The sequence below is a fragment of the Chiloscyllium plagiosum genome, unplaced genomic scaffold (genome assembly GCF_037043375.1).
Source record: "Chiloscyllium plagiosum isolate Xiang-an unplaced genomic scaffold, Cpla_swu_hap1 HiC_scaffold_18, whole genome shotgun sequence".
NCBI lineage: Eukaryota > Metazoa > Chordata > Chondrichthyes > Orectolobiformes > Hemiscylliidae > Chiloscyllium > Chiloscyllium plagiosum.
The window spans coordinates 11606816-11631601 of NW_028270156.1; the positions used below are offsets into that span (position 1 = coordinate 11606816).

General features: G+C 44.1%; 1 protein-coding gene across 1 annotated transcript in view; it reads left to right on the plus strand.

Annotated features, from left to right (window-relative positions):
- ano3 (anoctamin 3) overlaps nt 1–24786 on the plus strand; it is a 571317-nt gene that overhangs the window by 470919 nt on the left and 75612 nt on the right. Inside the window, exons 16-17 of the mRNA XM_087996305.1 lie at nt 10310–10392; nt 16965–17105. Of these exons, the coding sequence (XP_087852431.1) occupies nt 10310–10392; nt 16965–17105 (224 nt within the window). The remainder of the gene's footprint in view (nt 1–10309; nt 10393–16964; nt 17106–24786) is intronic.

Consider the following 24786-nt stretch of genomic DNA (forward strand, 5'->3'; position numbering starts at 1 on the left):
ACTTGTGTGTCTTGGTCTGTTACGGTGGATGATATCACTTCCTGTTCTTTTTTTCAGAGGTTGAAATACACAGTGTTACAGCCACAGAAGGTGCAGAGAGAGAGAGATCAACCTAACATTAGAAACGTCCATTCAAAAGCTTGATTACGGCAGGGAAGATGTTGTTTTTGAATCTGTTCATATGTGTATTTAAACGTTCACACCTTCTGCCCGATGGAACAGGATGGAAGAGAATACAGAAAATCAATTATCCGAATTTCAGATTATCCAAACAAGAGCTCAAGGTCCCGTAAAAATGTTAATAAATTTAAATAAAAGGACAGCAAGAGCAGGCAGTCTAGGCAGGTGGCGGGAGCACAGGGATCCCTGTTCCTGCTATTGCCTCCACCCCCACGGGATCCCTGTTCTTGATATTGTCCCCACCCCCACGGGGATCCTGTTCCTGCTATTGCCTCCACCCCCACGGGGATCCCTGTTCCTACTATTGTCCCCACCCCCACGGGGATCCCTGTTCCTACTATTGCCCCCATCCCACGGGGATCCTGTTCCTGCTATTGTCCCTACCCCCACGGGGTTCCCTGTTCCTACTATTGCCCCCACCCCACGGGGATCCTGTTCCTGCTATTGTCCCCACCCCACGGGTTTCCTGTTCCTGCTATTGTCCCCACCCCCACGGGTTTCCTGTTCCTGCTATTGTCCCCACCCCCACTGGGATCCTGTTCCTGCTATTGCCTCCACCCCCATGGGGATCCCTCTTCCTGCTATTGTCCCCACCCCCACGGGATCCCTGTTACTGCTATTGTCCCCACCCCCACGGGGTTCCTGTTCCTGCTATTGTCCCCACTCCCACTGGGATCCTGTTACTGCTATTGTCCCCACCCCCACGGGGATCCCTGTTCCTGCTATTGTCCCCACCCCCACGGGGATCCTGTTACTGCTATTGTCCCCACCCCCACGGGGTTCCTGTTCCTGCTATTGTCCCCACCCCCACGGGGATCCTGTTACTGCTATTGTCCCCACCCCCACGGGGATCCCATTCCTGCTATTGTCCCCACCCCCACGGGGATCCCTGTTCCTGCTATTGTCCCCACCCCCACGGGGATCCTGTTACTGCTATTGTCCCCACCCCCACGGGGATCCTGTTACTGCTATTGTCCCCACCCCCACGGGGATCCCATTCCTGCTATTGTCCCCACCCCCACGGGGATCCCTGTTCCTGCTATTGTCTCCACCCTCACGGGGATCCTGTTCTTGCTATTGTCCCCACCCCCACGGGGATCCTGTTCCTGCTATTGCCTCCACCCCCACGGGGATCCTGTTCCTGCTATTGTCCCCACCCCCACGGGATCCCTGTTACTGCTATTGTCCCCACCCCCACGGGGTTCCTGTTCCTGCTATTGTCCCCACTCCCACTGGGATCCTGTTACTGCTATTGTCCCCACCCCCACGGGGATCCCTGTTCCTGCTATTGTCCCCACCCCCACGGGGATCCTGTTACTGCTATTGTCCCCACCCCCACGGGGTTCCTGTTCCTGCTATTGTCCCCACCCCCACGGGGATCCTGTTACTGCTATTGTCCCCACCCCCACGGGGATCCCATTCCTGCTATTGTCCCCACCCCCACGGGGATCCCTGTTCCTGCTATTGTCCCCACCCCCACGGGGATCCTGTTCCTGCTATTGCCTCCACCCCCACGGGGATCCTGTTCCTGCTATTGTCCCCACCCCCACGGGGATCCTGTTACTGCTATTGTCCCCACCCCCACGGGGATCCTGTTACTGCTATTGTCCCCACCCCCACGGGGATCCCATTCCTGCTATTGTCCCCACCCCCACGGGGATCCCTGTTCCTGCTATTGTCTCCACCCTCACGGGGATCCTGTTCTTGCTATTGTCCCCACCCCCACGGGGATCCTGTTACTGCTATTGTCCCCACCCCCACGGGGATCCTGTTCTTGCTATTGTCCCCACCCCCACGGGGATCCTGTTCCTGCTATTGCCTCCACCCCCACAGGGATCCTGTTCCTGCTATTGCCTCCACCCCCACAGGGATCCTGTTCCTGATATTGTCCCCACCCCCACGGGGATCCCTGTTCCTGGTATTGTAGCCGCCCCCACGGGGATCCCTCTTCCTGCTATTGCCTCCACCCCCATGGGGATCCCTCTTCCTGTTATTGTCTCCATCTCCACAGGGATCCCTGTTCCTGGTATTGTAGCCGCCATGGGAACCCTGTTTCTGTTGTTGCTGCTGCCCTAGGAACCCAGATCAGTTGTCTGAACAATCCGTTATCTGAATGAAATGTTCAGATTATCGAGGTTATTCTGTATAACCAGAGTGGGACGGGTCTTTGAATATGCTGGCTGTTTTTTACACAACAGTATATAGGGTCAATGGAAGGAAGGCTGGCTTGGCTGCTTTCACAATTCCTGCAATTTCTTGTAGTCTTTGGCAGAGCATTTGCCATACCAAAATGTGATGCATCTCGATAGGATGCTTTCTGTGGTGCGTCGATAAATATAGGTAAGAGTCCTTGTGGACTTGCCGAATTTCCGTCGCCTTTTGAGGAAGTAGAAGTGTTGCTGTGCTTTCTTGATTGGAGCATTGACGTAAATGGACCAGAACTGATTGTGGTGATATCTACTCCTAGGAACTTGAAGCACTCAACGACCTCCACCTCAGCACCATTGATACAGACAGGGGTGTGTCCTCCACTGTGCTTCCTACTGACACTGAAGGAGAGACTGTTGCTGTTGCACCACACCACTGAGCTGTCTGTCTCCTCCTTGTACTATGTCTTGTCGTTGTTTGCAACCCAATCAACTACGATGATGTCATCAGCAAATTTGTAAATGCAATTAGAGCTGAATTTGGCCACACTGTGGTGGGTGTATAATGAGTATAGTAAGGGGCTGAGTACACCGCCTTATGGGTACTGGTGTTGAGGATTATCGTCGGGGAGGTGTTGTCACCTATCCTTACAGATTGCGGTCTGTGGGTCAGGAAGTCAAGGATGCAGTTACAGAGGGACAACTTGAAATAAAGCAGCAGCCAATAAATAACGTTTGAAGTTTAGTTAGTTCATATGTCAGAAAAGACAACTAGCAATTGGTACATAGCATACTTCCACAAAATACAATGGGATACATGACCATTGCACACACTTCAGAATCTCACCTTCTGGCAGAGACATAACATTGATTTTTTGAAATAGATATTAAATGGATTTTTGTTCCAATAACTTGTGAAACTTAATAAGAACCAAAAGAACTGCAGATGCTGTAAATCAGAAACAAAAAGATGAGTTGCTGGAAAAGCTCAGCAGGTCTGGCAGCATCTGTGGAGAGAAATGAGAGTTTACGTTTCAGTTCTGAGAAAGGGTCACTAGACCCAAAATGTTAACTGATTTCTGTTCACAAGTACTCCCAAACATGCTGAAATTGTGAAATTTGTTTTGTAAGTTGACAACAGTGCGACAACATTTGTAGCCAACTATTTAAAGGCCTTGTTCATTAATCAGCTGATCAGTTGGATAGTTGAAACATTTAGAAGTAAAGGAACATTCATCTTTATTATCTTTTGCTATTCACACAGTCTTGGAAGGTAGCCCGATTAGATCAATAGGTGTTCAATAAATAATGCAAATTTGAGAGGAAATGAGATTTTAACAAGCGTTCGTACTGGATAGGAGGGAGTATGGGGTGAGTGACATTATCGTAACTTAAATGTGGGGGTGGGGGTGGGGTTCTGCTATTGTGAATGATTTGGAGGTTTTGTTAGTCTCTAGAAGAGGAAGGGCAACCTTACAGAGATTTTTAAAGTGATAAAGGAATTTAATGAGGGCGAGAACTATTTCCAATTACGAGTGAGTCCAGATCAAGGTATAAATGGTACCTCGATGTGGTACAAATGAGCAAGATTATTCAAAGTTTGACACCTTTTGCATGTTACTGAGGGTTGCAATACAAAAAGCTTCAGCAGTATTCTCTCTTACAAAGTGAATAAATATGAGAAAATCATTAACAGATCAAACAGAGAATTTCAGTTTGAGGCAGGTAGCATTGATTAATCTGATGGACAGTGGGATGGACGTATGATGAAAAAGGGTTTAGACTGATGGAGAACCAGGTGGGAAAAGATCTTAAACAGCGAAATTTATTTATCTCATTAACTTCAAACTCAAGTGAGCAGAAAAAAGTGAAAGCAACTGGAGTAAATCGTAGAGTTTATAAAGGCGTAGAAGAAAACATGTGAAATAAATCCTTTCAAGTCTGATGCAATTTTAAAAATAAATTTAAAGTAATTGGTGTTAATTTTGTGAAGAAAACTGACAAAATATATCTGACGTAAGTGAAAGAAAATCAGCAAAGCATAAAGGCAAATATGAAACTTGCAGCAGGGGATGAAAGTGACATTAATTTAATGATATTTGAAGCTTTCATTTCGATGTCAGGCGTGCACATTCCCATCAAGGGCAGCTCATTCAAATGATGACGTTGTATTAGGGTGTTGCAGTATCACACCCATGACTTTCTACATGTGTAATCTCATCTGCATTGTCCTGGAATGTCGCAAACAAAGTGCTTAACCGCAGTAAACTAAAAATACACACAGAAAGAATGTGCTTGCTCTCCCCTCTAAGAAACAGGTTGCAGAAATTAAGGTCTGGGAACAAGCTGTATAATTTCTTAGAATGTGAGAGATCTGCATTTGGATCCTGGAAACTGTCCTATTCCTGTTGGACAATCCACCTTTCTCTGTTGCTAGTATTTGCTCCTCAGCATTGTTTTTTTTAGTTGATTGCATCATCCCAGTATTAAAGACAGAGGAAACACCCTCTTGGTTTGGTGAAATCAGTAAAACTAGGTGATAGCCTGTCGCCCATTGACTTCAGTAGAAGTGACAATGAGGAGAGAAGTAAGAGGACAGACAACCATCAGTTCTGCCATGCACATCGTTAAAGATATGCTTTGGGGGGAGGTTATGGGAGGAACGTCATCCATTTGCCATTGTAATTATTAAAATGGTGTTCACACAGAAATTAAAATAGGTTGCAATGGGTTTGGAATCCTATCCAACCGTTAATGAAGTCTCCCCTCTGAGCAAGTAATGAGCCTAAAGACAGGGTTTCACAAGCTATAGGTCGTGACCCCCAGTGAGCTGATGAGGCATTATTTTGAAGTTGCAAGCTTCATTTCAGCAATGGTTGCCCTGGAGCTCAGGTTGAATATTAAGAGTTGTGAAGCCCATTTCAATCCATGCTCTTTGAGGCCCAATTGCTGCTACTGCTGCAAAACAAAGATGTGTGAAAAGGTAGGTGCTCTTTACAAAAAAAAATTCCCTGCTGTTTAAATATTTCTAACCATGCACAACGTGAAGGGCACAGCCCCATAACCTCTGTCAACTGTGCTCAACAACTCTCATATCCCTAGGATTTTCACAATGGGGTGACATGAAATGGGGTCATAATGAAAACATATTTGGGAAGACATGCTTTAAGCGTTGGCTCACTTTAGAGTTTCTTCTTGCTGATTATTACTCCACAATGTTTATAGCAGCAGATATTTCTTTTATGATTCAGGTCTTTGGATCTTTCGATAACATTGTGATCCTATTAAGGAGAATTAATATTTAAAGAATTGTCATAGTATACAATTTTGTTTGCTGCTGATGGCCCACAGCACTTAATAGATTCAGCATACAAATCAGGAATGGAGGGAGATAACAGATGGAAAGTTACACCTGAGTTAAACCACTTCTCAGATGAGGTGGGGAAGGCAGGACCTTCATGAGAATTGAATCCGCACTGCTGGCATCATCCTGCATTGCAAACCAACCTTCCAACCAACTGAGCTACCTGACCTCGAACTTAGTCACACTTCCACTAATTTCACCATCCTGGTAACACTTCCGGTACTGCTTGTGATTCTTTTAACTTGTCACTTGATGATATAATCAGATTTATTTAAAATTAAGAGCTTTTGGAGCGCTGCTCTTTCGTCAGGTGAAGACTATAACTTGGTGTTGTGTGATTTCTGCCTATCTCCTACCCCAGTCCAACACCAACACCTCCACACCTGGGCAGTACAGTCTTGTTCTAATGAGGCAGACTTGCGTTTACAATATAGCATTGTAATCCATCATTTTTGTCATTATTGAATTTTAAATGCATGCATTATTTTGTGAAGGGATGTGTATTTGAAAGTCTTGAGAAGGAGCATTATTCGGGAAAGCAGGTCACACTTGCATTGAGGAATAATACCATCACTGTGGCAACAGCACTGAGCGCTCAAAGCTATTAGCATAATTATGCCACCTCCCAACTTTACAGAGCAGCACGACAATCTGTCTTTTGTTTGTATTATTCCTTTGGTTTCATTTTACATTTAAAGCTCAATTACACTGACCCTTTTCCATTGAGGATGTGAGGAGGTCTTTGTAAATGTATGTCATTTTAATTATGTGGAATTTCTTTTTATGAAAGTAAAGGTGGATGGCTCAACAAAGTGCCTTGAAATTTTTGAAGGATCCAGAAGTATCTGAGGGAGATTTCTGCAAGCAATCATCTGATATCACTGTTAAATATTCTTCAGGGAAGGCTTTGTGTTCAGACAGAGGAAGCCCTATCTTCCAGTTCACTTTGTTACCTTGCTGCTGTGCTTCATTTCATCTGGGTCACATGCAAGTTTTGCTCCTTATGGTGTGACTGCTCTTGTGTGAGAAAGAAAAAAGATAGATCAGGTCACAACTCCGCTCTATTCGGTGATAATGGTTAACAGACTTGAGCCACACAAAACCTGATGACTGATGGGCAGTTGAATTCTAAAGAAGTGTGCATCCTGCATCATGAAGCTGGAAAGGCAAACTCTATTTTATTGAGCTATTCACATGGGAACACCAACACCCTCCAAAGGCACTCACCATCCTGACTTGGAAATATATCGCTGTTCCTTCCATGTCACTGGGTCAAAATCCTGCAATGCCATGCCGAATGGCATCACCCCTGGATACGGGCTGCAGTGGTTCAAGAGACAGCTCACCATCACCTTCTCAAGGGCAACTAGGGACAGGCAATAGATGCTGGCTCAGCCAGTGACACCCATGTTCCACGAGTGAATTTAAAAAAAATCATCTTCAATAGTGACCAAATAAGACATGGAAATAAAGGAAAACGGAATATACAAGAACACTCAATGGGTCTGTTGGGTAAAGGGCTAGCTGCACCTTTAACTGAATAAAGATTACTGGAAAATGCTTATAAGGAGCTGTGTCATGAATAACATTCCCTCTAAACTGCATGGCTGCTCAGAGGTTCTGTGCATGTTGATCACTGTGTTGATGCATTGACTTCAATGCCATGCAAACACCTCAGAGATCTGCTCAGCAGAAAGGGAATTACAGAGAATGTAGGTCTCAACATCAGGTCACATAGAACCGGGAGCTGTGTGTGTAAGATTTCACAGGTGTCCTCCCCTACTCTCCCCGAATGTAGTCTACATACTAAATACAAGCTGTAATTGTTCACTGACATCAGTGCGGGTTTACCTTCTATCACTAACATTAAAAAAAAGCAAAAAACACTGCTGCAAATCAGAATCAAATGCTGAGAATTCTGGAGAAACCCAGCAGATCTGGCAGCACCTTTGGAAAGAGAAACAGAGGTGATGGTTTGAATCCAGCATGACTCTTCAAAACATACTGGGTGCGAAACGTGAAACTCTGTTTCTCTCTCCACAGATGCTGTCAGATATGATCTTGCTACAAGGTCAGGCAACACCCTATGAAGAGAGAATCGGGTTACCATTTTAAGTCATTGACAATTCTTCAGGACACTATGGACTGAATCTTCAGTCGTCAAGCACTTATTACCTGTCTGAATTGTGGCCAGCTGATCAAAAATACTGGGGAAGGTGAAATTGTGGACATTGTGTTGGTTCCTGAAATGGAACAAGGAACTGTGGATGCCGGAAATATGCAATAAAAAGAGAAATTGCTGGAAAAACTCAACAGAGCAGGCAGCATATGTGGAGAGAGAAAAAGAGTCAATGCTTTGGGTGCATTGCCTTATCTTCTACCTTGTGGAGTCACTATGTTTCAGTGAAAGTCTAAAGTTGGTCATTCATAGATGGTGAAAACCCTTGGAAGAAACAGCCTAGGAAGGACCAGTTTCTCTGCCAAAGGTTTATCTGTTCATGGCTACATCAGTAATTGTTGACATTTTGGACAATTCTTCCTCCCCAGAATACCTCAGTTGAGAACTCTGGCTTGAGGCTGTAGATTTCAGACGTTACATGGTCTATTACCTAAATCTACTTGCTCTTTTGTTTTGCTAAGCTCTTATAAGAAGGTAAAAACATAATTTTGGCTCTGACTATGACAGATTGATGTTTGTGTAGATTTGTATAATCACATGAACTTTGTCATATTTTCCTTAACACTTTCTTGCCACATATCTTTAACTTGTATTGACAATAGGAGGGTCATTTCAACTGGCAGCTTGATTATAAGTTTGCATCATGTCTCATTCCTTATCTCAGAAAATCAACACAAATTGACCATTAGATGCTTCTCTTGAAATAGGAAGGGTCTCTTTCTCGATAGATTCACACTCCCAATCTCTCCTCTTTTCTCTAGATTTTTATCTTTGTGGATGGATATACTGTCCTTTAGATATATAATAATGCTAAAACAATGCTTTAGCTAGTGTCTACTCTCTTAGGTCCATGTAAATGATTCCATGGCTCCATTCAGAGAAGGCCTGGTTAGATTGCCTCACCTTTATCCCTCAACCAACACCAAAAACCAGTTATTTGATCATTTGTCTTATTACATTTTGGGGCATTCTGAGTTTGTGGAAGATGCTATTTAAATGCATTTTTTTAAATGTTGTGATAGAGGGTATGATTTATATATTAATATATTTTATTGTAGAGTTTGGATTTTGATCTCATGGCATGTTAGTATCCCTTTATCTGTATGAGAGGGTTTAGTAATAAACGTGTCACTCTTTCTGGAGCCCTGGTTTAAAACCAATATGTTGAAAGTGAGGACTGCAGATGCTGGAGATTAGAGTCGAGAGTGTGGTGCTGGAAAAGCACAACAGGTCAGGCAGCATCTGAGGGGCAGGAAAATCGGCGTTTCGGGCAAAAGCTCTTCATCAGGAAGGGGATCTGACCAAAACGTCACTTTTCCTGCTCCTCGGATGCTGCCTGATCTGCTGTGCTGTTCCAGCACCACACTCTCGACTGAAAACCAATATGTGTCAGGCGGGAGGTGACTCGTACCCATCTTGGGTGATAACGTAAATTTGTTTATATTGTGAGAGTTTTATTACTTTATTTTAAGAGGATGATCAATAATTGATTTTTTGCGAGGAGAAACTCATAGATTGGAAACCTTTAGGGACAATTTGCAGACGAACCGTGTGTAACCGTGGCTCAGTGGTTAGTGCTGCTACCTCACAGCGCCAAAGACCCGGGTTTGATTCCAGCTTCGGGTGATGGTCTGTGTGGAGTTTGGACATTCTCCCGTGTCTGTGTGGGTTTCCTCAGGGTACTCCAGGTTATCCCCCACAGTTGGAAGATGTGTAGGTTAGGTGGATTGGCCATGCTAAATTGCCCATAGTGTCTAGAGATGTGTAGGCTCAGTGGATTAGCCATGAGAAATGCAGGGTTACAGGGATGGGGTAGGGGGTTTGGTCTGGGTAGGATGCTCTTGGGGGGTCGATGTGGACTCAATGGGCCAAATGGCCTGTTTCCACACTCTAGGGATTCTATGATTCTAACTGACTGAGGCTACATGATGGAGAAAGGAAATATTTAAAATTAGTTTGTTTGAAAATTCTTGACCAGAAATGTTCTATGAGAATCTTGAAGGGGTTATTTGAACCTAAGAGAGTTTCAGGTCAGTTTTGTGAATGATCAAGGAAAATAGCAATCAAATTCTCAAGGCGATGAATTGAAAGAATCAATTAATTCAAACCTATAGATGTAATACAGAAGGGAACTCACCCCTTGTATTTGAAATTATGTTGGGACAGATATGATTTTGTTTTGGTTTTGTGTATTTTGAGATCTTCCAAACAGTGTTATATGAAAATAGATTCATTTGTTCCATTTTATCTTCATTAAACTTCTGTTTTATTGTCAAAACCAAATCTGAAACCTGACATGCTTATGTTTCAGAGAAAGACCACCTCTTTAAATAAAACAAAATATGATCTGTCAAGCTGGATTTCAGTCACGGGTCCTGAGCAGTAATGGCAGCAGCAGAGATCATAAGAGTCTCTAATCTTGTATTTGTATAATTACAGCCACAGTGTTCCTGGAGTTCTGGAAAAGGCGTCGAGCTGTTCTCACTTATGATTGGGACCTAATAGATTGGGAAGAGGAAGAGGTAAGTTTGAAAAACCTTTAATGAAATGCATGCTGCTTATGAAATGTCAAGCACAAATTGAGCACCAGGAACTTTCCGAACACGCAAAAGCATGGAATAGGGAATAAAGTTGATTTAATGTAATGCTAGTTGTAAAGTTAAGTTTAAGGATGAATAAATAAAGGGTATCAGTTGATTATCTAAGTATCTTGAGCCCATGTAAAAAGGACTGTGATGACTCTTCACTTGTACATTAGTTGACCTTCCTGAACGTCACATAGGAATTTAATTCCCCACTGGGGTGGAGTTTCTGTCTTAGCACGAGGTTTTGTGGGACAGTCATATCATCCCTACTCTGAGTCCAGAAACTCCAGTTTCAAATCCATGCCAAGACTTATTGGTCATGGAAAATATGTTTGTAGACAAACGGGTTTATAATAGGTTAGAAATCGGCAATTAGTGAAAAAAAAAACAAGCAAGTCGAAGACTTCAGCTTTGTGAATAGTCTTGCAAGAAGATTTTACAGATTACAGGAAAGAACAGGAAATAAGCAGTTAGTCAAGCCAAAAGATCTGATATACAGGATCTAAAACTCTGGAAAATGCTTGTGTTGCAGAATAGTTGCGTCTTTGGATGGAATTTTATTTTATGGGAGCACCAATTATATGGGCTATGGTGAGAAATGTGGTGAAACCACGTGAGGAGTCCAGTGATGGCAATCTGACACAAGGAACAACTTTTCACTAAGTTCTGGAAGTAGATTTGTGATTCTCACTGGGAGTAGCCAGTTCCATGTTAAGGGGCATGGATCATTGTTTGTTAATGGCCTTATTAATTGTGCATCTTACCCCATTAATGAGCAGCTTTCTATCATACCATTTACTGGGAGCAAAATAGATGCCAATGATTAAGATGTTGTGAAACTTGAAAGGGTTCAGAAAAGATTTACAAGGATTTTGCTTGGGTTGGAGTTTTCAGCTACAGGCAGTGGCCGAAAAGGCTAGACTATTTTCCCTGGAGCGTCGGAGGATGAGGGGTGATTTTATAGAAGTTTTTAAAATCATGAGGGATATGAGGTGAATAGTCAAGGATAGAGAAGTCCAGAGATAGAGGGCATAGGGTTAAGGTGAGAGGGGAAAGATATGAAAGGGACCTAAGCGGTAACTTTTTCACACAGAGGGTTGTGCGTGTATGGAATGAGCTGCCAGAGGAAGCATGTTGCGGCTGGTACAATTACAACAGTTAAAAGGCATCTGGATGGGTAGCTGAATAGTAAGGGTTTAGAGGCATATGGGCCAAGTGCTGGTAAATGGGACTAGATTAACTTAGGATATGTGGTCAGCATGGATGTGTTGGACTGAAGGGTGTGTTTCCATGCTGTACATCTCTATGACTCTATGACTATAAATAAGCACTTGTACTTGTGATTTCAGCTCTGGACTTGCTCCAAATCCATGTAAGACACCAGACATCAACATCTCCATGGGAACCAGCTACACACAACCCAGAGCCATGGACATTGGCATCTGACATTGTCAGAACTCTCATGGCACATCTCTTATCCACTTACAGTGCACTTCTGCACATCAGCATTGTACCTCATTGTAATACTGCAGCAAAGACACCTTGTACTTAGAGACACATACCCAGCTCATGACCAGACTAGGCTGTATTTCTGAGCTTGCTGTCTTAGTGCCCACTCACCTTCTGCCTACCCAATTGCTCACAGCACCCCTTCCTTGCCTTTTTGGACCTTGCCCCCATAGCCAGAGGTACTGGGCTCACACTACTACTGTATGGCCATGCTATTTTTTACTGTCATAAAACCAGTAGAATTCTCATAGTTGGCAGTAGTCCTCAGTCAAGTCAAGATCTCAGGGGGTCCTGGCACAATAAGTGATGGTCAGCCTCCGATACCAGTCCAGGAAATTGGACACGGTCAGTCAGCCACTTAGGGTGGTCAAACTCAAGATTGTTTCCTCATAAGGGGTAAGGATCAGAGAATAGAATCCCTACAAAGTGGAAGCAGGCCATTCAGCCCACTGAGTCCACACTGACCCTCCAAACAGCATCCCATCCAGACTTACCATCGACCCTGTAACCCTGCATTTCCCACAGCTAACCCACCTGGCTTGCACACTCCTGGACACTACTGGCAATTTAGGCTGGCCAATCCACCTGACCTGCACATCCTTTGGAGTGTGGGAGGAAACCAGAGCGCCCAGAGGAAACCCACGCAGACACGCAAACTGTCCACACAGACAGTTGCCGAAGGCTGGATTCGAGCCCAGGTCCCTGGCGCTGTGAAGCTGCAGTGCTAACCACTGAGCGACTGTGCCACCGAAGGAGGGAAGGGAGGGGCAGCCTTCTATCCACCTGGGCATTTCTGGCCCTACTGTGGGCAGTTTTTTTTTTAATCAGAGCAAGGCAGATATTATGGGTGATGAAAGTGGATGGCACTGTTGGTGCAGACAGTGAGGCGTCCCAGGCGTGAGTGGGCAGCGCAGAGGGCATGCAGGATGAATGGTGGCAGGGTTTAGGGTGGGTGACCGTGAGTGAGGGAAGCTGTTGCAGGCCACAGTGAGTGTGATAGAGCATGAGCCTTGGTGGGAAGGAGCAGGAAAAAAGAGTCAAAATGAATGTGCACTGACAGACTATAGAAGGACACTGCCTTCTTTCCAACATTACTGGGCATTCCTCCAAAAACCTCAGACTGCACTGACCCCGGTGACAGTCCTCCCAGGTGGGCAGGGTTGGTACTGGGGCATCCACTGAAGGCATGACCCTCCTGTGTGTCACCCCATCTGCCATCACCTCCAGGTCCCTGCCCACAAAGCAGGATGCCAGTGTTCCCCTTGTCCATGGAAAAGATCAGGAAGCTGCAAACTGCCAGTGCATTGCAAGGTGTATTATGGGACATTTAAAGATGGCAGCATGTCGGGAGTGCTGATCTACTCCAAAAAAACCTGGCATTTTGTAATATGTTTTGGGTATTGTGGGTGTTAGAATAGAAATAGAATTGGACGCATGGGGTGCCATAGGAATGAAGTAAGTTGTTAACAAGGTGAATTTGGTAAGGTGTGACAAGACTAGGTCTCACAGAGAGAATCCCTCCAGAAAACTCACCTAGGCTGGCACAGCCAAAGAAGTACAATTCATCCCTCTGTTTTTCCAGTGTTTTAAGGTATTTCAAATGATGTTTGATAGATTTAGGCAGCTTGGTTGCTTATTGTTTTCATTTTGAGTAATAGATTCCTGCTTTATTGTTGAAAAGAAGCTATAGTCTTGTGTGCCTATGTTTCAGTGAAAAACTGCCACATCAAAGAAATATTTCTCTGTGATCTATCAAGCCAGACTTCCCTCTAGGTTCTGGTTAGTCCAGTTGTAACGGCAGCAGGGGTCATAACACGATGGGGAGTTGGAAAAGGTAATGGATCATGGCTTGGCTTTAGAAGACCCATTCCCAGTCACAGGCCTCCCTTGTTCCCTGATTGATCAGCACACACTTGGCCCAATCATTTGGTGTTAGCTAGATTAGCTCCATCCTTGTGGAGCAAGTGCACTCTGTCCTGATGCCCTCATCGTAGCTCCCTGTCGCAAGATGCTGAATACACCAGATTTAAGTCAAGATTCAAGGGCAGTTCTGGCCAAACAAATTTTCAACCTGATGATGTTAAACCTTAAGTGGATCATTTATAAATGGGAATAAACTTTGTCCATCTTCTTCCTGAAGCTGTTCCACTTGTATTTGCTTGGCCTCATAGAACATGAATATTGCTAAAGAAAGAAGCATTCCACAGCATGTCTGTCTCCACCCACCCCCAGTGTTTACTTCTGCTATATCATCAGTCTCATAGAAATGTTAGTCTGTTCTAGGAACATAGGAATAGGGTGAGGCCACTCAGCCCTTTGAGCCTGTCCCACTATTCATGACTGGTCTGTGGCCTAAATCCATATCCCATAATACCTTTCCTTAACAAAAAAAAATTGTCTATCTCAGATTTTAAATCTATCAACCGACTTTGTTCCCACTTCCACTTGTGGAAAAGAGTTTTGAACCTCTTTCATCGTTTTTGTGTCGAGGTGCTTCCTAACATCTCTTCTGAATGATCTAGCTCTAATTCTCAGACTGTGCACCCTAATTCCAGAACTCCCAACCAGTGGAAAGTACGTCTTTATCTACCTTGTCTCCACCTATTAGTATCTACACATCTTTGCATAGATCACCCCTTAGCCTTTTAAATGCTAAAGAAAACAGGCCTAAATTGTGTCATCCCTGAAGTCCAAATATCATCTTGTACACGTACATAGTTATCCCTCCAAGGCCAACATATCCTTCCCAAAGTGTGCTGTCCAGAAACTGCTCACAGTACTCCTAGTGGAGTCTAACTAAGTTTTTGTATAAGTGTAGTATAATCTCTGTGCCTATATACTCCAGTAATAGAGTCATAGAAATGTACAGCACGGAAACAGACCCTTCGGTCCAACTCGTCCATGCCGAGCAGATATCCCAACCCAATCTAGTCGCACCTGCCAGCACCTGTCCTATATCCCTTCAAACCCTTCCTATTCAAATTCCTATCCAGATGCCTTTTAAATGTTGCAATTTTACTAGCCTCCACCACTTCCTCTGGCAGCTCATTCCATACACATATCACCCTCTGCATGAAAACGTTGCCCCTTAGGTCTCTTTTATATCTTTCTCCTCTCATCCTAAACCTCTGCCCGCTAATTCTGGACTCCTCACTCCAGGGAAAAGACTTTGTCTATTTCCCCTATCCATGCCCCTCATGATTTTATAAACCTCTATAGGGTCACCCTTCAGCCTCTGACGCTCCAGGCGAAACAGCCCCAGCTATTCAACCTCTCCCGATAGCTCAAATCCTCCAACCCTGTCAACATCCTTGTAAATCTTTTCTGAAAACTTTCATGTTTCACAACATCCTTCCGATAGGAAGTCCTCTAGAGATAAAGGCCATCTTTCCATTAGCTTTTTTGATTACTTTCTGCAGTTATGCATCTTAAAGATCTATGCACCAGAATCCACCCCGAGTCTCTTTGGACATCCATTGTATTTAACTTTACTTCATCTGGAAAGTACTCTGATCTACTCTTCTTCAGTCTAAAGTGGATAACCTCACATTTGCTTACATTAAAATCCATCTGCCATAGTTTTGCCCATTCACCAAGTCTACCAATATCCCTACCAATATATGCTATCAGCTACATTGTCTACAATGCCACCTATGTATTTGTCATCAGCAAATTTGGATATCAGCAAATTTGAACCATTCTGCAGGTTGAACTGAAAAATTCTGCCACAACCCCAGGAGCAGTTTGGGACAGGCTAGGTGGGTAATAACCTCTCCTTGCATGGTAGTACCATTGTTAGATTCCCAAGCAAAAATACCCCAAGAGTCACCATTGTCTAAAACAAAACCTAATTGGGCATTCAGCGAAGAGTAACACCCCTGAATCCTTCGCCTATTGCAAGGTACAAGTCAGCAATGTGATGGAATGGTCTGCATTTGTCTGGATTTTCTGAGTACAACTCCAGAAACACATAAACCATTCAGGACAGAGCAATCCCCTAGGAAGGCACCCTGTTCCATGACTTTCAACATTCATTCCTCTCCGCCACCAGCACACTGACAGCAGGGTGTGGCATCAACAAGAAGTTCTACACCAGCTCCCCAAGGCTCCCTCCACGGCACCTTCCAAATCCAGGACCTTTATAAGAGGGGCAGATGCCTGGGAACATCACTTTCTTTAAACTCCAAATCACACCCCATCCTGGCCTGGACCTATATTTCTTTCCCTTCGCTTTCAGTGGATCAAAGTCCTGGGAGTCCTTCCCTAACAGTTCTGTGGCTGTACTTACACCACAAGGCCTGCAGGGGCAGCACACCACCGCCAAGGAAATTAAGGACAGGGAAGAAATGCTGACCTAGCTAGCGATGCTCACATACCGTGAATGAATGAATAACACTCCGTTTCAGTGACCTGTTGAAGAAATTCCAGACAAGGTCAACAATGCTGCTCTGTTCATGATGTGCTTTTAAAGGAACTTTTCTTTTTGGCAGCCATCTGATGGCATTAGCACAATGCTAGGTAATAGCATCCTTTTAACACAGTTCACCACACTTCATGGAATCTGATAGCAGGCCATTCAATCCATCTAGTCCACACCAACGCTCCGAAGAATACCCTGCCCAGACTTACCCTATCCCTGTATTTTCCCATGGCTAACTCACCTAGCCTACACATCCCTGGACACTGGGCAATTTAGCATGGCCAATCCACCTAACCTGCACATCTACGGACTGTGGGAGGAAACCAGAGCAAAACCACACAGACATGGGGAGAATGTACAAGCTCCACACAAACAGTCACCCGAGGATGGAATCGAACCTGGGACCCTGGTGCTGTGAGGCAGCAGTGCTAACCACTGAGCCTCCATGTCGCCCCAATTTTATAACTTTATTTCCCAGTTTTACAAATGGAATCTCTGCAACTTAGAAAGGAACTAGCTTTCATAATATGGAGCACTGTCGAAAATCCCCCATAATGATATTGTTGTTCCTTTGTCACAGGAAGAACTCCGCCCTCAGTTTGAAGCGAAATATTCCAAAAAGGAGCGTGTGAACCCCATTACAGGAAAGCCAGAACCATTCCAGCCATTTCTCGATAAACTCAGTCGACTCCTTGTGTCTGTCTCAGGAATTTTCTTTATGGTAAGCTCTGGAGAAGATGCATGTCATTTTATCATTGCTTTCCCCACCAGCTAACGACAATAGAAAAGTTATTGTCCCTGTGGTGACAAAACAGAAGGAGCTACTTGGGAACTTTACAGCTCATTGTGCTCTCGATTTAGAGCATGCATTGTGAAAGGAAATATGACATTTGTTGAATTTTTCCAAGCAATTCAGAATTTGAAAAGGATAAAATCAGTCTCCAAAGAATTGTGCTTCTCAATTAAAATAATTGCAAATTTCAATATGGAAAATAACATAGCTGTCTGGAAGTCTGTATATACTGAAAACTAACTTTTTGTAGGAACTCAGTAAATCATTTCAGTTAGTTGTTTCAGCAGTACTGTTAAAGGTCACAGTTATCTCAGCTCATTATCCAAAGAATAGTCAGATTTGACTCTTACTCTATACCCATTTAAAACAGGTATGCTGTTTTGGAAAATGTAGGGGCTGATGGATTCTCAGGGGAACGTAGCATGAACAGCCAAGTTTCTGGTATTGAGACTGGCTCTAATGCAACGAGAGGTACGTCAGCTTCTAAGAGATCAATTGTGTAAGGGGATTCTGTAGTCAGAGGTACAGACAGACGTTTCTGTGGCCAGCAGAGAAAAAGCAGAATGGTGTGTTGTTTCCCTGGTGCCAGGATCAAGGATGACTCAGAGAGGGTGCAGAATGTTCTCACGGGGGAGAGGGGCCAGCAGGAGGTCATTATCCACATTGGAAACAATGACATTGGAAGGGAAAAGGTTGAGATTCTGAAGGGAGATTGCAGAGAGTTAGGCAGAAATTTAAAAAGGAGGTCCTCAAGGGTAGTAATATCTGGATTACTCCCGGTGCTACGAGCTAGTGAGGGCAGGAATAGGAGGATAGAGATAGGAGGATAGAGCAGATGAATGCAGGCTGAGGAGCTGGTGTATGGGAGAAGGATTCACATTTTTAGATCATTGGAATCTCTTTTGGGGTAGAAGTGACCTGTACAAGAAGGATGGATTGCACCTAAATTGGAAGGGGACTAATATACTGGCAGGGAAATCTGCTAGAACTCCACGGGAGGATTTAAACGAGTAAGGTGGGGGGTGGGGGGGGGGGGGGGGGGGGGGACCCAGGGAGATAGTGAGGAAAGAGATCAATCTGAGACAGGTACAGCTGAGAACAGAGGTAAAAACAATGACTGCAGATGCTGGAAACCAGATTCTGGATTAGTGTTGCTGGAAGAGCACAGCAGCTGCTCCTTGGATGTTGTCTGAACTGCTGTGCTCTTCCAGCACCACTAATCCAGAAGCTGAGAACAGAAGTGAGTCAAACAGTCAGGGCAGACACGGACAAGGTAGGACTAATAAATTAAACTGCATTTATTTCAATGCAAGGGGCCTAACAGGGATGGCAGATGAACTCAGGGCATGGATAGGAACATGGGACTGGGATATCATAGCAATTATGGAAAAATGGCTCAGAGATGGGCAGAGCTGAAAATGTGTTGCTGGAAAAGCGCAGCAGGTCAGGCAGAATCCAAGGAACAGGAGAATCGACGTTTCGGGCATAAGCCCTTCTTCAGAGATGGGCAGGACTGGCAGCTTAATGTTCCAGGATACAAATGCTACGGGAAGGATAGAAAGGGAGGCAAAAGAGGAGGGGGTGTGGCATTTTTGATAAGGGATAGCATTACAGCTGTGCTGAGGGAAGATATTCCCGGAAATACATCCAGGGAAGTTATTTGGGTGGAACTGAGAGATAAGAAAGGGATGATCACATTATTGGGATTGTATTATAGACCCCCCAATAGTCAGAGGGAAATTGAGAAACAAACTTGTAAGGAGATCTCAGCTATCTGTAAGAATAATAGGGTAGTTATAGTAGGGGATTTTAACTTTCCAAACATAGACTGGGATTGCCATAGTGTTAAAGGTTTAGATGGAGAAGAATTTCTTAAGTGTGTATAAGACAATTTTCTGATTCAGTATGTGGATGTACCTACTAGAGAAGGTGCAAAACTTGACCTATTCTTGGGAAATAAGGCAGGGCAGGTGACTGAGGTGTCAGTGGGAGAGCACTTTGGGGCCAACGACCATAATTCTATTTGTTTTAAAATAGTGATGGAAAATGATAGACCAGATCTAAAAGTTGAAGTTCCAAATTGGAGAAAGGCCAATTTTGACGTTATTAGGCAAGAACTTTCAAAAGCTGATTGGAGGCAGATGTTTGCAGGTAAAGGGACGGCTGGAAAATGGGAAGCCTTCAAAAATGAGATAACAAGAACCCAGAGAAAGTATATTCCTGTCAGGGTGAAAGGGATGGCTAATACATATAGGGAATGCGGGATGACTAAAGAAATTGAGGGATTGGTTAAGAAAAAGAAGGAAGCATATGTCAGGTATAGACAGGATAGATCGAGTGAATCCTTAGAAGAGTATAAAGAAAGTAGGAGTATACTTAAGAGGGAAATCAGGAGGGCAAAACGGGGACATGAGATAGCGTTGGCAAATAGAATTAAGGAGAATCCAAAAGGTTTTTACAAAGATATTAAGGACAAAAGGGTAACTAGGGAGAGAATAGGGCCCCTCAAAGTTCAGCAAGGTGGCCTTTGTGTGGAGCCACAGAAAATATAAATGAATATTTTGCATCAGTATTTACTGTGGAAAAGGATATGGAAGATATAGACTGTAGGGAAATAGATGGTGACACCTTGCAAAATGTCCAGATTACAGAGGAGGAAGTGCTGGATGTCTTGAAACAGTTAAAGGTGGATAAATCCCCAGGACCTGATCAGGTGTACCCAAGAACTCTGTGGGAAGCTAGAGAAGTGATTGCTGCGCCTGTTGCTGAGATATTTGTATCATCAATAGTCACAGGTGAGGTGCCTGAACACTGGAGGTTGGCAAACTTGGTGTCACTGTTTAAGAAGGGCAGTAAAGACATGCCAGGGAACTATAGACCGGTGAGTCTGACCTCAGTGGTGGGCAAGTTGTTGGAGGGAATCCTGAGGGACAGGATGTACATGTATTTGGAAAGGCAAGGACTGATTCGGGATAGCCAACATGGCTTTGTGCCTGGGAAATCATGTCTCACAAACTTGATTGAGTTTTTTGAAGAAGTAACAAAGAAGATTGATGAGGGCAGAGCAGCAGATGTGATCTATATGGACTTCAGTAAGGCATTCGACAAGGTTCCCCATGGGAGACTGATTAGCAAGGTTAGATCTCATGGAATACAGGGAGAACTAGCCATTTGGATACAGAACTCGCTCAAAGGTAGAAGACAGAGGGTGGTGGTGGAGGGTTGTTTTTCAGACTGGAGGCCTGTGACCAGTGGATTGCCACAAGGATCGGTGCTGGGCCCTCTACTTTTCGTCATTTACATAAATGATTTGGATGCGAGCATAAGAGGTACAGTTAGTGAGTTTGCAGATGACACCAAAATTGGAGGTGTAGTGGACAGTGAAGAGGGTTACCTCAGATTACAACAGGATCTGGACCAGATGGGCCAATGGGCTGAGAAGTGGCAGATGAAGTTTAATTCAGATAAATGCGAGGTGCTGCATTTTGGGAAAGCAAATCTCAACAGGACTTAAACACTTAATGGTAAGGTCCTAGGGAGTGTTGTTGAACAAAGAGACCTTGCAGCGCAGGTTCATAGCTCCTTGAAAGTGGAGTCGCAGGTAGATAGGATAGTGAAGAAGGTGTTTGGTATGCTTTCCTTTATTGGTCAGAGTATTGAATACAGGAGTTGGGAAGTCATGTTATGGCTGTACAAGACATTGGTTAGACCACTGTTGGAATATTGTGTGCAGTTTTGGTCTCCTTCCTATCGGAAAGATGTTGTGAAAGTTGAAAGGGTTCAGAAAAGATTTACAAGAATGTTGCCAGGGTTGGAGGATCTGGGCTATAGGGAGAGGTTGAACACGCTGGGACTGTTTTCCCTGGAGCGTCGGAGGCTGAGGGGTGACCTTATAAAGGTTTACAAAATTATGAGGAGCATGGATAGGATAAATAGGCAAATTCCAGAACTAGAGGGCATAGGCTTAGGGTGAGGGGGAAAGATATAAAAGAGCCCGAAGGGGCAACATTTTCACGCAGAGGGTGTATGGAATGAGCTGCCAGAGGATGTGGTGGAGGCTGGTACAATTGCGACATTTAAGTGGCATTTGGATGGGTATATGAATAGGAAGGGTTTGGAGGGATATGGGCTGGGTGCTGGCTGGTGGGACTAGATTGGGTTGGGATATCTGGTCGGCGTGGACGGGTTGTGCCGAAGGGTCCGTTTCCATGCTGTACATGTCTCTGACTCTATGACTCTGTAGCTGCTGCCAGACTTGCTCAATAGATCCAGTCTCTTTATTTCAGAACCCCTGCATTTCTTAGCATTTTGTTTTTATTTACCCACGAACCCAGCATTGTACCACATTCGTTCATGTTGCCTCTGTAATGTCCTCCCATTAGCTTTGCATTTCTCTGAAGGTTAAATATCACACAACACCAGGTTATAGTTCAACAGGTTTAATTGGAAGTACACTAGCTTTCAGAGCGTCGCTCCTTCATTAGGTGATAGTGGAGGGCTCAATCCTAACACACAGAATTTATAGCAAAAATTTACAGTGTGATGTAACTGAAATTGTACATTGAAAAATTGATTGTCTGTTAAGTCTTTCATCTGTTTGAATACCATGATAGTTTCACTTCTTTCATGTATAAATCACAAAACCTGTTTTTTATAAGTTGCATTCTCAGGTTAGCAATTAACAATGGTGATAGCTAGACAATATGTTGAAGGTGTTAGCCTCCTGTGTTCTCTGTCTATGCCATGATGTTTAGGTTGATTCTAATCTAAAAAGTGAGAAAATGGAGTTTTACATGAATGCATGCAGTTTTTGAGCAAAGTACAATGTAACCCTGCAAGTACAAATTCATCCCACAAAATATATGTGTGCATGTGGGTCTTTGTCTGTCTGTATGTGTGTCTGGGTTGGGGGTTGTGAGTGTGAGAATGTGTGTGTGTGTGTAGTGAGTACAGAGTGTCTTAGGTCTGTGAGGGGGTGCATGCGTGAGTATGGGAGTATGTGTGTCTGTAAGGTTGTGTGTGCGTGTCTGTGTAAATGTGTGTCTGTGTTTATGTGTGTATAGGAGTGTGTGTGTGTGTGTGTATGTGTGTAGGAGTATCTGTGTGTGTGTATAGTGCAATGGTGGTCACCTGTAATGTGACATGAATCCAAGGTCCCAGTTGAGGCCCTCCCTATGGGTATCAAACTTAGCTATCAGCCTCTGCTCGGCCACTTTTTACTGCAGCCTGTCCCAAAGTCCGCATTGGAGGATGGTCACCCGAAGGTCCGAGGTTGAATGTCCTGGACCACTGAAGTGTTCTCCAACTAGGAGGGAACCCTCCTGTCTGTTGATTGTTGTGCGGTGCCCATTCATCCGTTGTCGTAGCCTTTGCTCGGTTTCCCCAATGTACCATGCCTCCGGGCATCCTTGCCTGCAACGTATAAGATAGACAACATTGGCTGAGTCACATGAGTACCTGCCATGTACAAGGTGGGAGGTGTCCCCATGCGTAATGGTGGTATCTATGTCCACACTCAGATACGACTTGCAGCGCCTACCGTGACAGGGTTGTATGGAGTTGTCTTGAGAGCCGGGCAGCTTGCTACAAACGATGATCTGTTTGAGGTTTGGTGGCTGTTTAAAGGCAAGTAGTGGAGGTGTGGGGATAGTCTTGGTGAGGTGCTCATCCTCATTGATAATGTGTTGCAGGTCACAAAGAACATGGCGTAGTTTTTCAGGCTGGGATCAATTTCCTCAGAACCATGGTGTGATCTTGTTTTTATGACTGACATAGTTGTAATTGGATAGTTTCTTTCTTTCCCATTGTGCTTGACTATTTGACTATCTGGTCCCTTGCCTGAATGCCCCACAATCAATATTCTGGGAATTACCATTGACCAGAAACTGAACTGGCCTGGTCACACAAACAGATCAGAGGCTCGCGAACCTGCCCTGAGTAACTTACCTCCAGACTCTCCAAAACTAGTTCACCATCTACAAGCCGCAAGTCAAGGGTTTGGCAGAATATTCCCCACTTACTTGGATGGATGAAGCTGCAGCAATGCAAACGAAGTTTTAGACCAAAATAAAAGCAATTCACTGCGTATGCTGGAATCTGAAACCAAAAGAGAAAATGCTGGAAAATCTCAGCAGGTCCAGATCATCCAGGCTCCTTTGGTTCTATATTTATTAAAGGGTAGGACCAGTTTGGGCAATGTAAATGTGCCTCTGATCTGGGACCTGAAGCCACTTGTTCCTTGTCATTTCAAAGCCGCACAGTTTGCGTGGTCAGCCAAGGGTCAGAACATAAGTGACCACATGTCAAATGTAGATGCTGAAAATCTGAAATGTAGTCAGAGAATTGTGGAAATATTCCATGGGTCCAGGTCACACCTGCAGTGGGAGAAACTAAATTTATGTTGTCCCTTAATGACTTTTCATTGGAGCTGAGATGGAGAAGCTTTCAGTCAGCCTGTCAAGTTTAACACCTTCTTTCCACAAGTGTTAGTGCAGTGTGCTTTCCAAACCTGAAGATAAGAATTACACAACACCAGGTTATAGTCCAATAGATTTATTTGGAAGCACTGTAGGTCAGGCAGCATCTGAGGAGTAGGAAAATCGATGAGCAAGGGCTTTTCCTGCTCCTCGGATGCTGCTGACCTGCTCTGCTTTTCCAGAACCACTCTAATCTAGACTCTGATTTCCAGCATCTGCAATCCTCACTTTTGCCTTAATTGGAAGCACTAGCTTTCAGAGTGCTGTTCCTTCATCAGGTGGTTGCTGATGAACCATCTGATGAAGGAGCAGTGCTCCAAAAGCTAGCGCTTCCAATTAAACCTGTTGGACTATAACCTGGTGTTGTGTGATTTTTAACTTTGTCCACCCCAGTCCAACACCGGCACTTATAAATCATTTCAGTCAGCAGTAAGTGTCAGATTGGTACCAATGGGGGTGCTGAACTGTTGGTTTCTATAAAAGGTCATTCGGTTTTAATTCCTCTGTCTGTGTGAGTTTGTGCTGAGTGGCTTAACCAGTCGGAGTCCAGTAATTCCAACTGTGCAGAAATATCCCAGAAAATAATTACCTTACTATGTATTGATTTTAATAAAAAGAAAATCCGGCTGAAATGTGGAGGAAAATATTTGTTGTAAGTCCTGTCACGTTTCAGTTTACTGTCACTTTGAGGCAGGCAAATTGAGGTCAGGGCAAAACAGCTCCTACAGCCCACTCACACAGATCAATGAAGACGAAACTTGATTCACTCAGGGTATCCTGCAGAAATCTAATGTAAGTTGACATTTATCTACAATATTATTTCCCTGTAGTCAATCTTAGGTTATGGTTCAGTAGATTTAGAGTGTTTTGCCACAAGTTGTTCATGATTCATCCTGAGTGTAATAATGCAGTGGTTACATAGTGCACAATAAAAGATGTCAAACCAACTCCCAAGTCAAACCGACCTTTGCATGGTGTTAAGAAAACCCATTGTTGCACAGTGGGAGACAGTTCTATGGTCGTGATTTCATTTTGAGCTCTTGTAAAGAGAAACCAGAAACCAGCCTCTAAGACTGAAGGGTCAGGGAACGGAACGCTGGATGTCAAGAGGTGTTGAGAGTTTGATAAAGAAA